General features: G+C 34.4%; 1 protein-coding gene across 3 annotated transcripts in view; it reads left to right on the top strand.

Moving 5' to 3' along the window:
- Positions 1-16,259, top strand: part of PIK3CG (phosphatidylinositol-4,5-bisphosphate 3-kinase catalytic subunit gamma) — a 59,193-nt gene extending 42,934 nt beyond the window's left edge. For all 3 annotated transcript variants that reach the window (XM_074193942.1, XM_074193940.1, XM_074193941.1), the window contains 2 exons: positions 142-299; positions 12,379-16,259. In XM_074193942.1, coding sequence (XP_074050043.1) covers positions 142-299; positions 12,379-12,657 — 437 coding nt within the window. In that variant the 3' untranslated portion in view covers positions 12,658-16,259. The remainder of the gene's footprint in view (positions 1-141; positions 300-12,378) is intronic.
- Positions 16,260-17,788: the final 1,529 nt, after the last annotated feature.

Genomic DNA, 17,788 nt, shown 5'->3' with positions numbered 1-17,788 from the left:
AAAAAAGAAAAATTTGCCTGTCCCCAGGTAGTTGACTTTAAGGCAGCTTAAGAAACTTTCCAAGAAGTCAACATTAACCTACTGGGGCTATTACAAGCTAGTTATTCACCACAGTGATCTCTGATATTTCTTTCCTTTAAGGAAATCTATTTCATATTGACTTTGGTCACATTCTTGGGAATTATAAAAGTTTCCTGGGTATCAACAAAGAAAGAGTTCCATTTGTGCTAACCCCAGACTTCCTCTTCGTGATGGGAACTTCTGGAAAGAAAACAAGCCTACACTTCCAGAAATTTCAGGTAATGTGTTATTCTTAAAAAGTAATAGGAAGCTAGAAACATCCACAAAAGCCCTACCCTGATGTCTTAATCCCAGTGTGGGGTGGAGTTGGGGTGGGGGGGGAGTTTCTCCCAGCTATGAAGGCAAATTTCAAGTTCTGGTGGGTTTAGAGCAAACCATAAAGGCTTCAAGTATGAGTTAACAATGAAACATATGTCATATCACCTTTGGACCAGGCTAAGTAAAAAGATATAAAAAAAGAACTGGATCATGAGTCAAAGGACCTGGGTTCAAATGCCAACTTGACTTCTCCCTGCCTGTATGACCTTAGGCAAGCAAATTAGACTGCAGGAGCACCAGTTTTTCGTCTGTAAGATGAAAGTGTTTGAGATTTCATAGATTGAAATTAAAATGGGAGTGTTTATAGTTTCCTTTCAGTGGTGTGCTGGTAAAATGTTTAATAGCTGGCTCTCCCTCAAAAAAAATGTATTTATAGAACACTTTTAAGTTTAAACTGCATAATTTACATTTTCTCTATGCCAGACACTGTGCGTGCTAAGTGTTTTTACAAATATTATCTCATTTGATCCTCACAACAACCATGGTAGGTAGATGCTCTTATTATTCTCATTTTGTGGTTGTTTGTCCTTCATTCTACAAGAAAACCAATGACATAGGGATGTCTTGACTTGCAAGTTTATTGGATTTGAATGAGGCTTTGTGCAAAATTATTAGCCCCACTCTCTCTTCCAGGGTCATCTGAGTCCACAGGTCAGAGCAATTGGTGATGAACCTAGAGACCCTGGCCTTTTTTAAGCTAAAGTCTTTCCCAGGTCTCAGTGATTTTGTTTGTCAGTGATTAAAGGCTAGGAGAGAACTGAGGCTTATGACTTAGTTTGACTTCCTAAAGGAATATATCTGGGGAGGGAAGACCTTCAAAATTTCTGGTCAGAGCAGGAAAAAAAATTATTTATGCTCACTCTGAGGAAACTTCGTTAAACAGAGCTAAGTGATTAGTTTGGGTCACACAGCTACTAAGTGTCTAAATTTGAATTTAGGTGTTCCTGACCTGAGACCTAGTGCTCTTATTCTTCATGTGCCCCAAGCTGCCATCATATAATCTACTTCCCTGACTGTCTCGCAATACACACCAACTCTGGTGTAAAAACAGCAGTAATAAAGTCACATTTACATAATGCTCCCAGGTTTATTGTACCCCTTCGCTACCACACATCTATGAAGATGATTTGCAGATGAGGAAACTGAGACTTAAAAAATGATAAGGAATATAAAAACCCAAACTAAAGGAGAATGTGAATTAGGGACTGATTGCTTAGTTCATCAAAACTTTCCATTATGGAGCCATCTTTTTCATGCATCTATGATTTTATTTTTTTAAAAATTTATGCGTAGATTTTCAGGACCATATCTTTTGTATGTCAACCCCTTTGTGGCCTAGAACAACATTTCTCAAAGTATGGTCCAAGGACAGAGGAGCCCCCAAAAAAATTCCTTTGGGGGAGGTCTCTATGGTCAAACAAAAACTCTTTTCGTAACATCAATTGTTTTTAAGAGTTCAAAGAAACTCTTGAACCAAAAAAATTACAGAGTTTCTAGTCAAAGTCCTAAAGAGAGTCCTTTGTAGGGCCATATAAATCATGATCTAAGATCATATATTTAGATCTAGAAGGGACCCCAGAGGTCATCTTGTCCAATCCTTCATTTTACAGGTGGGGAAATTGAGTGCAAAGAAGTTAAATGATCTACCCAAGGTCATACAAATAGTAACATAGGTAGGTCTTTAGCCTGCCAGTGCTCTTCACTGCCATCTTTCTTAAAAAGGAGTTCAGAGGTAATTTAGTCTAACTCCTATTCCAATCCTGGATTTTGAAATTTTCCATTTCTTGTTTATTCCTGTTTGTCTTTGGTGTACCTGATGTTCATTTTGGTGGTTTCAAACCTTCCTTCTCTCAGACCTCAGTGCCATGGGCAGTGAGACTGAGACCTTCCTGTGGTCAGATAGTCTTAAGGTTTGTTTCCATTTGTTCTCCTCTGCATTGTCTCAGTGGGGATCCAGATCCTGGTAACTTTTTTAAAGGTGTGGAATTTTTTTTTTGTTGTTGCTTTTTAAGGGGTTTGACATGTTTCAGTCCTGTTTTTCTTCCAAGTTAAAAATCACACATTTTGACAATTTCCTGGAGGGGGAAAAGTGGAAAAAAATAGTTGGCTGAAATTCATCTTCTAAGGAAACAAAAATCACTCCATCAGTTCTTTTCTATCACAGAGATGGGATTTATCTAAATTGAGTTGTCCAAACACAGCAAAAATACTGACATTTAAAGAAGTAGATAAATGCAGAAAAATCTGGCTCTTTAGTCATTCTCTTCATTAATACTCAAAGAGTTGTTGGGAAGAAAGCATTTGGTAAAGAATACACAATGTCATACAAATGTCTTATTATTGCTTCTGTTATTATTCCTCAATGAGACTTTTGAAAAAATGAATTATATACTTATTTTACCTCCTTTTTTTCCTCCCATTAATATTATGTACTGCATTTAAATATCCTCAGCTTCTGTATTCATTATAATCAATAACACCTTTCTAGATACCCCACCCACAGTCTTGGTACTATCTTGAATTCTTGATCTTTCACATTCAAATATAGTCAACTTCCAGAATGCACCATCTTTGTAATAATAATCATAATCATAATACTATAAGCAACAAATAATATTAATAACACTAATAGTTGTCCTTTGGTATCAAGGAGGGCCATACCAATCAAGGAACTGGTGGTATGACTTGCCCAATTATGTGTGTTATAATGAGGGATATACTGTGAAAGGCATCCTTCTCATTTGCTTTTTCCAGAACCATTCCACCTCATGGCCATATTTGATAGGAAATAGCACTAGTGGTGATGGTTTGGATGTTTCAGGAGTCCCTTGGTCTTTGAATTGGTTTCTCTTCCTCCCCTATCAGTGAGGTACCTTGGTGTACCATCAGTGCCAGGAAACCACCAGCTTGTGCTTGGTAAATTTCTCGCTCCAGTAGTGTACAGAAGTATCCATCCTTTCCCCTTTAAATACCAGTCATGATTCCCAGTAACCATTTGGCCTCCCTCCTACTAAGCCTAATTTTTTTTGCTGCTTAGTTGGCAGCATAGATGACTTAAGAACCCAGGTATTCTGATATCCAATCCTATGTGCTACTATTATATAAATATCTACATGCATAAATTGTAAGCATTTGTTGTTATTTAGTTATCTAGTCACGACCCCAAGGACATAGCATGCCAGGCCCTTCTGTCTGCCTCTGTCTTCCAATGCCTGTCCAAGCTACACTCTATGTGGATTTCTTGGCAAAGATAAAAGAATGGTTTATCATTTTCTTCTCCAAAATGCAGACATGCACTGTGTTTATCTATAGATAGGCCCCAAAATTTAGAATTAGTGACTAGCTTGCTAATGATGAGTATATTTTGAGATTCAGATTTAGATTTAAGTATTGAGGTGCAGAATGAGAATGTGATTCTATGGACCAATCAAAGGAATAATGGAGGTTGTCTAGCAGGTCAGCTAAAATTTTGCAAACAGTACTAATTTCTTATTCTTCTATCATCTAATTAGGACTTCTGATCAGTATTGATGGGTTAGAAGTAATGATATGTAGTTTCACATGAACAGCACTAACTTTCTCAGGAAAAATTTGAGTATGCAGTTATCTACTTCTTCCTTTTATTAGTCAAATTTATATTTAAATATCTGTCTTGGTTTCCCTTTAGATGGTAAGGGATCATGACCTTTCAAAATACTGTCAAGATTCCCTCATACTTAGTACCAAAGGTAAAAAGTATTTTAGTTAATCTAGTAATAATCTGATATGTTTAAGAGGCTTTGATTTCATGTAAACCTGGAAAAATAATTCCTCTAATAAACTTGACTAATGTATTGAGTAAACTGAACTACCAATTGGTAGTTTTATAGAATAAAAGGAAAAAAGAATAAAGAGTATATATCACTACCTATTAACCCATGGCTGCATTTGTTGATGATTGTTTAGGTCACCCAGAAAAGGCAAAAAGATTAAAAGAATAAATGATGGCCCTCTTCACAGAATGAACATACTAACCTAACGGCAACTAAGTGGCACAATGAATAGAGCCCAGGAATTGGAACCAGGCAAACATAAGTTCATATTTGATCTCAGACACTTTCTAGCTATAAGACCCTGGACAGATAATCTCTCTGATCCATATCTATAAAATGGTAATTATAATAACACCTATCATACAAGATTACTGGGAGAATCAAATGAGATAATATTTAAAAAGCATTTTCCAAATCTTACAGTATTTTAGAAATATCATCTATTACTATTAGTCTCTAGAAGTTGGTTTTCCTGAATAGAGAAAAAGAAGGCCCTATTCTTCCTTGCCTTCTTTTAGAGGTGACTAGTTTAGCATAGAGCTAATTTCTTTGGACTATTCCCTAAAAATAGAGATTTAACCAGTCAGGGAGGAAGATGAAATCTTCTGAAACCAAGGGACATAGTACCATGCCCAAAGTGGGCTTGCAGTAAGCATTTTTGATGGTAATGGTTATAATGAATTAATTCTCTTTAATGAAATATGTTCCTAAAACATAAAGGAAAAGATTATTTGCATACCAACAATTAATCTAAGACCACCTGATTTTAAGTCTTTAAAGAAGTTACTCTAAACATTAACCTGTAATATTCAAATTTCTAGAAAGATCTTTAGCAGTTGAAATGCTTTTCTTTATAAACATTGTATCAGCATCCAAGGAAATTCTCAATTTAGAGAGGGAAACAATTGAAATATATTATCCCTGGTAGAAGAGTTTATTTGTGCCTCTGTTTTCTGTTTTTATACATTTGAATAGCCTCTTTATTAGGGAGTTAATAAAAAGTAAAGGAGTCTTTGGTTAAAAAAAAAAAAAAGAAATCAGTGTTATGGAAGAGATTCCTGCTTTGAGTGAGATCCTGGTTGGACTAGATGCCCCCTATGATCCCTTCCATATCCAAGAGTTTATAAATCTGTAATAAAATAGTAAATACTGCCACCTGATGATAAGATGAAATAAATTGTGTATTATTTTTTAGTTTATAGGTTCAATCTTGTTATCTTCAAAGAATTATGAAACAGACAGGAAACAAAGAAAATTTTTTAAAAAGTTTAGGGTTGGAAGGAACCATAGACCATCTGATCTAACCTAATGCATAAATAACTTATTAAACATGTTACTAAATGACACAGTTGTTGTAATATATATATATAGATAGATAGATAGATATAGATATGGTTTTGTAGGGTTCTTTTGCTTATAAGCAATAGATATATTTCAATTAGAAAAAAAGAGTTTATATACTGACTGAATAATGAAATATATACTAATACTAATAATTAACAAGGTTAACATGGGTCAAGGAAGAAAAATACCAGTTGTTCCAAAATTGTACTGACATCTTTGATATAGCCTGTATTTAGATCTAACAACCTTGCCTAGAGTAAAGAAGCTTGTAAGATCAGCTTTGACCATTTTAGGTGTTCAGTAAATGCTTAAATAATGAAGTTTAGCAATATGGTTGAATATTTTTAAGCTTTTAGAAATACATAAACATTGCTTTCAGTTAAGAGTGAATTTAAAAGGCAGTCACCCCTAGATGTCACTCTTAAGAAGCAGTTTTGTACAAATCAGGACCTATTTCATGAATTTATAATCAGTGCTTCTAAAGTTTTTTTTCTTTCCCAAGACCTTTGTTGGCTAGGCAAGTAATTCCTCCCATATTAGTTGCCACTTCCATACCCCTCAAATGTCAGGGCATTCAGTTTCTTTTATCCATGTTAAGAGAAGGAATTTTCCACAGATAGGACTAATGGGAAAGTCACCTTTTAGAGATGAAGGTATAATTACCTTAAACCTCAGCAAAATTGCAGATATTGGTTGTGTGTCATCTGGCTTCTCTCAACCGTCTTTTTAATTACCCTAACCCCATCCTTTCCAGTTTTTACCACTCTGCAGATAATAATGCCTTACATCTATTCCATAACTCATTCCAAATGAGAAGCTGTGCTCATAGTGGTTAAAGGACTGTCCTTAAACTCAGGTAGCTGTGGGTTCAGGTGCCACCACTGGCATATCCTGGAGGTGTGACCTGGGCCAAGTCCCTTCACTTGTCAGTACTATGGATCAGAGAAGTCAAAAGCTGCCAAACCAAATTAAAATATAGTTAGAAATAGTTAACAAAATAAATAAAAATGCAATAAAAAATAGGTCATTTTAGTGTGATTTTTCTAAGTCAATATTTGACCTGAAGGAATTCATGTGAATGAATTAGTGACTCCAGTATCTCTGAGTTTGACATTGCTTTGGACAGCTCCCTTGGATAATAGGTTGCAAAGTGTTAGCTGGAATTGGTAGAAGTTTCTACATTTGGAGATTTCCTATTTAAATGAAATCACAGGTCTAGTCCTTATCTCAATCCTATTAGATAGGACTTAAGCCTTTAGGGGAGAGAAGGTAATGCTTGGAGCAAGGAGACCTAATTCAATTTCCTGCCTCTTGTAAAAAATGGATTGTTTGACTGGAGCATTTACTTTGCAGTCCTCTAGGACTATAAATTACAGAACTTGTGGGAGTTTCAGTTTCAGTAGGAGTTTCCCACAAGAATGAAAATCACCAGTTTGTCACAAACAAAACAAAACAGCCTTGATACAATATATTATGCCCTTCCATCATCACAATCATTACCAGTGGAGTTGATAACATCTATCCCCATTTTTCACAAAAGGGAACTAATGTTGAGAAAGATTAGGATCAATTGACTAGTAAAATATCTAAAGTAGGATTTCAGCCTGTCTATGTTGCTTTTCTGTTGTCCTTCAGTTGTTTTTCAATCTTGTTTGACTTTGTGACCCCATGTGGGGTTATCTTGGCAAAGATACTGGAGTGGTTTGCTATTTCCTTTTCTAGCTTTCAGATGAGGAAACGGAGGCAGATTTAAGTGATTTGCCCAGGATCACACAGTTAGTATGCATCAGAAGCCAGATTTGAACTCATATTTTTATGACTCCAGGAACTGTGCTTCTCTTATTACCCCCTTATTAAAAGTGTAGCTCAAAAATTTTATGACATATCATTTATTCTTAACATGAATTTGTTAGTATGATACTTTCCTCAGAATTTCATTTCAGATCAGTAAACATTTATTAAGGCTCCTACCCTGTGTAAGATACTAGAAATACAAACATTAAAGAAGATAATTTTTTGTCTTCAGAGGGCTTACAGGAAAAGGGGTATGATATATATTTAAATAAGCATGGCACAAGCTTATAAGGCAAAAAGAAACATCCAGAAAAATTGAAAAAGGAGAACTCACAACTGGTCGACAGAAACAAAACTCATTATTTAATAATTTTGGATGCATTCAGTAGAAATGTACTCCGGGTTCCTCTCCTGAAGGATGCCTTGTCTTCTCCACTTGAAAATGGAAAAGCTTCAAGTAGGAATTGGGGAAAGAAAAAGATTGGTTATATTTGCACCTAGCATAGTGGTATCTGGGAGTTCGTAAAATTACAAAGAGATGGACAAAAGATACTTCTTGGTTCCTGTGTTATACCCCTGGAACCATAGACCCATAGATTCCCTTGGGAGTTATAGGCAGCTTTAGTTACAGACTCTCTCTCTCTCTCTCTCTCTCTCTCTCTCTTTATCAAGAAAGATTGGAATTAGAAGTTACACAGAAGTTATGGATTCCATGCCATATCTGAGCAAGAATCCCCCTCTTAAAGTATCCCCTAGTAATCATCCAGCCTTGAGTTTGGAAACCTCCAATGATGGGGAACCTTCTCCTGTTATTGGTAGAAGGACTTTTAATAGTTAAGAGGCCATTTAAGCCATAATAGATCATCAAGATTGGTGGAAATTCTGCCTTATCAGTACACTACAGATTCTCTTTGATGTGTTTAAGCCAACAGGGAAAACCTACTCTTAGTAATCAGAGAATCTGTGCTTGATTATATGAGGACTTTGAGCCTTTGAAATGTTCAGACGAGCATTCTAGTCATTAAATCTGGTCAGTCTTTTATGTCAGTCTGATGAGCATATGGCAAATGATAATATTCTGAAATGAAATTTTTTCATCCAGAGGAGAAATTTATATCTGAATTTCAGGACCAGCTGAACAATTCAGAACTAGAGAATAAATGCTGGTCTATTTTCTCCAAGGAGGACTCTGTATTAGATGATTGGGTAGGACTGACTATTTGTTGGAGATGTTAGAGACAAGACTCTTGTTAGGTTATGAGTTGAGCTTAGTGGTCTCCATGATGACTACTTGTGAGGAAGTTCTGTAATTGTAATAGAGCAGATTAAAAAATTTCTAGTAGAAAGGGATTTTAGAAATAATCTGAGCTAATCTCATCATTTTTAGATTAAAAAACTAAATGCCAGAAAAAATATATATATATATATCTCCATATGTGTATATATAAATATATATTATATATAGGGTTTTTTGTTCATTTCATTCATGTCTGACTTTTGTAAATCTAATTAGGGATTACAATAAGATACTGGAATGGTTTGCTTTCCAACTCATTTTACAGATGAGGAAACTGAGGCAAAGAATTTTAAGGGACTTTTCCAGGTCACACAGCTAGTGTCTGAGGCCAGATTTGAATCAGGGAGATGAGTCTTCCTGACTTCAGATCTGGCACTCTCTCCATTGTGAAATTTAGCTGCCATGATGGTAGCAGAAGTTTGGATTCTGGTCTTCAGTCTCTGAATCCAGTGTGTTTCCATTTACTCTACAGTCTTTCCTTTTCATATTCTTATTCTGTGCCCATTTGATGATAATGATGTTATCACATCAAATGTCATGGGAAAGGTAATATAGCTTAGTCAATACAAGACTAGACAGAGTCAAGAAGAAATGGATTCTGGCTAATATAAAAATGTTTTGCATGTCTTCAAATGTAAAATCAATATCAAATTGCTGACCTTCTCAAGGAGGGGAAGAATTTGTAACAGTTTTTTTTAATTATTGGAATTTTTGCAGATAATTGGGAAATATTTAATGACATAATTTTTAAAAAATGAAATAAGATATGAATTCAGATCCCACATCTCATAATCATGGTCAAAACTATTTAACCTTCCTGCGTGTCATCTCTAAAACAGAGATAATAATCCCTGTATTCCCTATCTCAGAGAGTTTTTGTGAGGGTCAAATGAAATAATGAATGTGAAGTACCTGGCAAATATTAAGCACTATATAAAATATCAGTTATCAGTCATCTCATAAGGGAGCATTCATTGATTGGCATCACCATAATACATTACTTTGTAGGTAGAAATTTTCTGCTAAAACCAGGAGTTTAAGCTTGATCGTACGTCTTCACCTTTAAGATGTTCACCTGGCATATATTTCTTTTCTCCAAAACCACAGCGACTTAAAATAATTACTAATCAGAATGTATAATAATTCTGAATCAAGGGAAAGTCACATCCATCATCTTGTGAAAATTATACTTGTTGCCAAATTAATATGAATATTGACTTTCATAAGGTTTGCACTTAGCCAATGTAATTACTAAGGGAAAGTGAAAGGCAGCTCAATAGGGCTTATGCATGGACAAAAGAAAATGATTTCTTAATATAAATGGAGTCATTAAGAATGCAAGAGCCCTAAATGCACTGAGGTGTTCTTTCAGGAGGCCAAGGATTCTGCATGGTCATGAACAGAAAAACTCCAAGCGACTTTGAGAACTTTAAATCCATCAGCAATTGGAAAGTAAAAGAACTGAAACCAAAGAGTGGAACAAACATTTCAGCTCTTTTGAAAAGATGGAGAGACAAATGTGGTGTTAGATTCCAACCATATCCAACCCATTAGTCTTTGCTGACTTAAGTGGGGGGAAAGTCTGGAAGAAAAAGGATGAGAACCCTAAATTAAACTAAGGGTTAAAAACAAAAAAAAGGTAGAGAATAAACTAGAAGGAAAAAAGAATGAATAGAAATTTTTGTTTTGTATTTAGTTTTGTTTCTACCAAGAAGAATGATCTTTGGGCCAGAAAAGACTAAAGATAAGTAGGAAGATAGTAAGAGAACAACCTAACTCCTTTCCATTAGTTTGAGTCACTTGATCTAGATGCACTATATCCTCATTAACTGAAAGAATTGGTGAATGTTATTGCTACACCACCATCAATAATATTTGCAAGATCATGGAAAACATGAAAGAGGCTGACTGGAAAGGAACAGATATGAGGAATGTATTCATCAGACCAGGTAAAGGGATTGCTTTGGTTTGCTAATTTGATATCTTCATTACAAAATAGAGTTTTGTTGAGGACTGGAAGATAATATTGGGGGTATCAGTGATATATTTTTAAAAAATCAGTAATAACTCAGGTTTTTTAAAAAAGCAAATAAATCTGTCTCCAAAAACAGAAAAAGAATAGAATCTAGAAACTACAGGTATATAAGCTCAATATTATTTCCTGACAAACATCTAGAAAATATTATTTAAATGATAACTTTTAAAATGAAACCTAAACACTAAAAAGAAAGTATTCCCTAAAACCATCTCGGTTCCATTTGTAGTAGGTCATACCAAGATAACCCTTTTTAGCTGCATTATGCTGTGAATACAGTTCACCTAGATATTTACAAATCTGGGTGAGAATTGAAAAAATATCTCTCATTATCAAAAATATCTCTATTATCAAGATACGTGTGATAGTCCTGAATTCACTGAATTACACAATTGTCTATCATGAATGGTTAAATCAACCCTAGTGTGACTCCCCAGGGATCTGCACTTGGCCTGATGTTTAACATTTGAGAAACTTGAGTAAAGGCTTGAGGTAAAAGCTTGGAGGTATATTTAACATGCTGGATAACAAATTTAGAATCCATACATACCTTGATGAGTTAAGATACTGTTGAGTTAGAATAAAAGAAAAAGGGATTTAATAGGAACAAACTTGCATTCAGAAAATCAATTTCACAAGAAATATGAAGTTGAAGAATCTGGGTTTACATCCTTCCATTGCTACCTATCACTTTTATGATCTTGAATAAGTCATTTCCTCTCTTGGTTTCTTCATCTGCAAAATTAGAAGATTGAACTAGATAGCTAAATTTCATTTCACCTATAGTCCATAATCCAAAGTACACAATGAAATGTGTCTAGATAGCAATTTGCCTGAAAAAATATGAAAATTAGATTTTATTGTTTCTAATAAGTACAATATAATTCAACAAATCACAAGGAATTTAAAAAAGGCAAATGATTTTTGACTGCATTAAAAGCCCAATACCTACCATCAATAAGGTGGCAATAGTCCCACTTATTCTACTGTGATTACACTTTCTGGATTATTGTGTTAAATTTAACAATTTAGAATTGACATTAAGAAGCTGGAGAAGGGGAGGGCAATTAGAATGGAAATGGGCTTTGTGTTCATTGACATATGAGAGGATCAGTTGATGGGGATGTTAACCTTGGAGGATAACAAAATCAAGGGAAGGATAAGATGACTGACTTCTAGTATATGAAGGGTTGTCATGGAGAATAGAGATTAGATTTGTTCTTTTTGATCCCAGAGGAGAATACAAGAAGCAATGGGTAGAAAATTTTTAAAAAAGAAAATTTAGATTTGATTAGGGAAAATTCTATATTCCTGTTGATATAGTGGATTTCCCTTGGTAGAAATTATCACTATGGTTTAATTCCTCTCCTTGGCTATACAAATTTCCATTATTGATATCTATATGGGAGAAACAATCTGTAGGACAAGAATATAAAATGAAAGATGGCGAATGAGGAAAAAAATATCCATTAAGCATCTCTAGGGTTATGTAAAAAAAACTATATTAGGCATTTTATAACTTACAAAGATTATTTGTCTTTTGCATCTTTATAATGTATGAATGTAAACCCTGTCTTAGGAGTTATTTTCTATTACATGTGGTATACAAGTCAAATTAAGATCTTGAAACTTTAGTACTCGTTTAAGTATCTCTTCTCATTTTAAGAATAATACTGATCTTTTTCCCTTTTATCCAGGACATTTGTGTCAAGGCTTACCTAGCTCTTCGGCAACATACTAACCTGTTGATCATCCTATTTTCCATGATGCTAATGACTGGAATGCCCCAGTTAACTAGCAAAGAAGATATCGACTATATTCGGGATGCCTTGACAGTGGGGAAAAATGAAGAGGAAGCCAAAAAATATTTCCTTGATCAGATAGAAGTTTGTAGAGACAAAGGCTGGACTGTGCAGTTCAACTGGTTCTTACATCTTGTTCTTGGTATCAAACAAGGAGAAAAACACTCTGCCTAATACTTAGGGCAAGAGTTGAAGGTGGAGACCTTTAGAAGAGTTTGAAATAAAACTTCAGTAATTGAGCTTGAACTAAAGACATTCTGACAGGCACTTCAGAAATATGACTGCTACTTGCTGACTATTTTTCAAATAGATAAACTATTATCATTGCAGATTATTTGAATAGTTAATGCTTCTTGCTGAACATATTTCCAGGATTTCCCAGTAATGCCTGGAGAAGAGAGTTTTAAGTTTAAACAGATTAATACCATCATTGTTATGTTAAAAGGTATGATTGAGTTATTAGGTGCTTCTGAAAATACTTCTAGAAAGAAATTATAACATCTATTTTCATCTATGTATCAAAGTTTGCCCTTGATGGTTCCTCCCCCACCCCCACTCCACTTCTTTTCTTTTTCTCCTTTTATCCTTCAAGCTTCTCTTCAGGAAAAAAAAAATATAGTCACTTTTACCTCATTCCTTAAAAGGTGCTTTCAAAACATCCTCTCATATCTTTAGATACCAGTAATGTGCTGAGAGCAGAGAAGGCAGGTTAGTCTTTTCACAATGTTCTTTGCAATTATGTACTTTAAAGTGAACAAATGAGCATAGAAAGGAACAAGAACTTAAAATGGAAAATCCACACCTTTTTGCCCTTATTCTTTTCTGCTGGTCTGCTTCCAGGACTTTGAATGTACGTAATACAAATGATTGCATCTGTAGTGCTCTCCATGTAAGAAAGAAAAATTCAGTGTAATTAAAGGAGCTTTCTCAAGCATGGAAACAGGAAGTCATTGTTAACAGGCTCTCATCTCATTTAAAGTTTTTCCTCTCTCCCTGCCTCCTCTCTCACTTTCCATTCTCCCAACCCTTTCCAAACACAATCACAAACCCACATGGGATTGTGAAATCTACAAGGTCACTTTTGTCCTAGAATTGAGAAAATGAAATTCTCCTTTAGGGCTAGTAAAATTTTTAATCTTTAGAAAAAACAAATTTAATATTTTTGAAACATATTTAAAGGATAATTCAGAAGATGCAAATTGGAAATAAACAAATGATTTCTGTTAAATTGGCCCAAAAATAATTTTAAAAGAAGATAATTGTTCCTCTAAAAATTTCCCTTTTGAGAAGAATGCCAATTTCCCCAACTATTTCAAAGCCTAAAAAAAATTTCAAAAACTGTTGTACATTTTTCAGATTCCCTGTATAAAAGTATAATAGGCTATTTGAAATATTATATATTTTGCTATTTATGAGATAATTATTAAAGTTATATGAAATGAAATCATTAGGAAATTGTTTAAAAGCCTTAGAAATGACCTATAGTTAGAACTATAAATTGAATTAATCTCATGTGGTCAGAGAGTAAATATATTTTTGTCTAGTATAATTATTCCAGTTAGACCTAATCTTAAACTTTTTTGTACATAAGATAGTATTCATCCACCTTCCTGAATTTAATGAAGATGATAGCAATAGTACCACCACGACCCCCACCCACCCCACCCACCTCCCAGCCTTATGATTCTCTCATTTGAGAAGATCTATGCTTGGTTGTTAGGGAAAATTGCCATCATTGACATCATCTTTAATGACCAAGAAATTTTGGGAGAAAGGAAATATGATATCTCATCAAGACATCTTTCCTGCCTAAATCAAGAAAGAGAAAAAAATGCTATCCTAAGAAAACTTTACAATCCTTTGGGAATTGGAAATATTTCACTCTTTTAAAAGTTTTGCTGATTTATGTTTAAGGGGAAAAGAAATTCTCCCTTTCCTAAAAGGATAGCATTAGAGGCTACAGTGATTCCAAAGATAATTTGTTTACCATAAGTCATTTCAAGAAGAAAAGGAAGAATTAGGCTTTAGACAAGTATGTCTTTATTACTATTATAAGGAATAATTGTTTTTAAATGAAAGAATAGCCAGAATCAGGGATTATATAAATTTTCTTTCCAAAGGAGTTACTGATAGTCTCTTCTCTTTGATGATTAAGGATAATAAAAGAAAGAAAATGTTCTGTGCCTTGTTTATTTTCACCTAAGCAATTGCTCTCTTCTTCAGAATTTATACTATGTAAGATAGTTTGATTTTTTTTAATCCAGTTTCATGATATGGAATTGAGGTGTTAAAGGACTTGATTGTACCATATTCTGAAAACATGATAAATTTTCAACTCTGGAGTTGAATTAAGTACATACAAATAATAACCTGGGTTCGAATTTAATACTTCTACCCCCATCAGATCATATGAAATTAGAGTTTGTATATCCTTGAAATTGTTAGAAAAACAAGTTTAAGGGGGCAGCTAGGGGGAGTTAGGAGGACCTGAATTCAAATCCAGACTCAGACAGGTAATGATTGCCTAGCTGTGGGGCAAGTCACTCTTAACCCCATTGCCTTAAATAAAATAAAAGAAAGAAAAGAAAAAAAAGAAAAACAAGTCTATTGAACTATAGGGGAAGTTTAGAAACTCTAATATAGCATGGGAGCATAGCAAAAGCTAAAGTCAGAAGTTCTGAGTTCTAGTCCTACCTATCTCATGATTTCATGCCCTTTGTATGTTTCTGATCTTCTCTAGGCATTGATATCCTCATCTGGAAACAGAGAGGTATTGGATAAGAAGAACTTTAAGGATCCTTATGACTCTAGGATTTGAGTACAGTCCACTAGAGTCATGTTAAACAAAAATAGAATTTGGATTAAACAGGTTTCTTTCTTAATATATAACTTAACTTAATAGTATCTCTTTATGTATCTATATATCAATAATATATCCAAGATATATCTTAATTTCATATGTTTATATACACGTATGTATATGTAACACATATAAGTAGATACATGTATATCTCCCACCCCCCTCCCAATAAAATGTAATTTACCTGACAGCAGGGCCTATTCATTTGTGATTTTATTTCCCCAATGCCCAACACAGCAACTGGAATAGATTAGGCACTTAATAAATGCTTGTTGAATGATTGGAAAATTATTTCAACCACTGTTTTAGACATGTAGTTTATTTTTATATGACCATAGTTGAAATAAGAACAAAATATTTTTCTGCTCTATTTGCTATCCTTCATCCATATGGTTGTACAAAAATACCAGAGAATACTAGTTCCATTGCTTGTGTACTATTAGAATTGCCCCAAGGTTATGAAATGGATCCAGTTTTTCAAACCAAATTTGCTTCATTAGGCCTAGTTCTTCTAATTTATTGGAGGGTTTGCCTTGACTCTAAGACCAAATATATAATTTTTAAGAATTTTGAAGAAGTTCTTTTTTTCTTAAGATGAAAAAGTTGTTTTCTAAATAGGCAGAATCTGAGAACTTAATTGCAATATTTCATTTTAAAGACTTTCATCCTTTTTTAAAAGTTTTTCCCATGAAAAGTTATGAAAGTTTTTCAACATTCGCCCACTTGCACATTTATAAGTTGCACATTTTTCTACCACCCTTCCTTCCCACCCCATCTCTCAGTGGCAAACAGTCTAGTAAAAGATGTTGATATACATTTGTGTTTAACAAGTTTACATATTAGTCATTTTGAGTATGAGGAATTAGGACTAGGAAAAGAAAGAAAGCCATGGGACTTTTTTTTTCAAATAAATATGTTATCCATTCAAATTGTTGAGTTTTTGTGTGTTTTTGTTTTCTTCTGGATGAGGATGGCATTGTCACAGGTTTGTCCTAGATTAGAGGTTATTTTAAAAATACAATTTAAATCTCTCAATACAACAGTCATATATCCTTCCCTTTGCTTAAACCAGAGCTCCTAATAGCGATCTAGATTTGTCATTTCTGGCAAAAACAGCATAGGTGGGAATAAATCTAAAATAAAAGCTCTTTGTCTTTCCTTAGGATAGGAAGGAAGGAAAAAAACAAGAATTTATAGAAGTTGCTCTCTTCAAATCTGGCATTAGACACAGCATATAACCCTGAGCAAGTCCCTTAAGCCAATTTGCCTTGGTCTCCTCATCTGTAAATTGAGTTGGAAAAGGAAATGGCAAACTACTCTTTTTGCCTGGAAAGCCCCAATAGAGTGCCAAAGAGTCAACCACAACTGAAAAACAATGGCTTTTTCACAGTCTTCATTCTTATCAGTCTGCAACTTTTAGCACTGACAATCGCCTTCCCCTGGATACTTTTTCTTCACTAGGTTTTCATAACATTTCTCTCATCTGACTCTCTTCTGTCCAAACAATCCTCAGTTTCTTTTCCTGTATTTTCATCCAGGTCAAACCCACTGATCTTGACTGACTCCCAAGGCTCTGTCCTCTGACTCCTCTTCTCCTTCATATTTTGTTTCATGATCTCATCAGTTCCAGTGAATTCAATTATGATCCCTATGAAGATGATCCTCAGATCTACATCCTTAATCTCTCTCCTAAGTCCCAGTCTGGTTACATCAACTACTTTTTCAATATTTTAAATTAGTTGTTCCAAAAAGATCTCAACTTCAATGATCAAAAGAGAATTATCTTCCCCCAAACCCTCCTCTCTTCCCAATTTTCATATTATTGGCAAGAATACCACCATAATCCCAGTCGCCTAGGCTAGCAACTTCCGTGTGATCCTTGACTTCTCATTGATACTCATCCTACAAATCCGTTCTGTTGACAACTATTCACACATTATTGTATATGACTGTTAGCATGTTGTCTCCCCCATTAGTCTGTGGGTTTCTTGAGAGTAGTTTTATATTTTTCAGCAGCCTATGTGCATATAAGTATTTAATTAATTTAAAAGTCTAAGAAACATGACTACTGGTGTGTTGCCTGTACTGGATTCATAGTTCTTTCCAAAATGCTAGCAACTTTATTTTTAACTGTTGGGTAATGTCAAATCCAAACACAACTCATTCATTCATGTGGTTAAATTCTAATACCTGGTGTTTTAGTAATAATTTTTCTCAGTTTGCCTAGGTGGAAAACATAGTGCCTTTTGTTATGATATGGTGAGGACTTTGGGGGTTTCTTCAACTAATAAAAGATAAGCATTTTAGATGCCCTTAGGTGTATCATTTTAGGTGCTGAGGATACAGAGACAAAAACTGAACAGTCTCTCTTCAGTGTACAGTCATTTGAAGTTCATTTGTCATATAGGATTCTAAGCCTAATAAGAAGAAAAATGAAAGAAAACC

The sequence above is a fragment of the Macrotis lagotis genome, chromosome 7 (assembly GCF_037893015.1).
Source record: "Macrotis lagotis isolate mMagLag1 chromosome 7, bilby.v1.9.chrom.fasta, whole genome shotgun sequence".
NCBI classification, from domain to species: domain Eukaryota; kingdom Metazoa; phylum Chordata; class Mammalia; order Peramelemorphia; family Peramelidae; genus Macrotis; species Macrotis lagotis.
The sequence above is the reverse complement of the archived record's forward strand: the minus strand, read 5'-3'. Positions and strand labels throughout refer to the sequence as shown.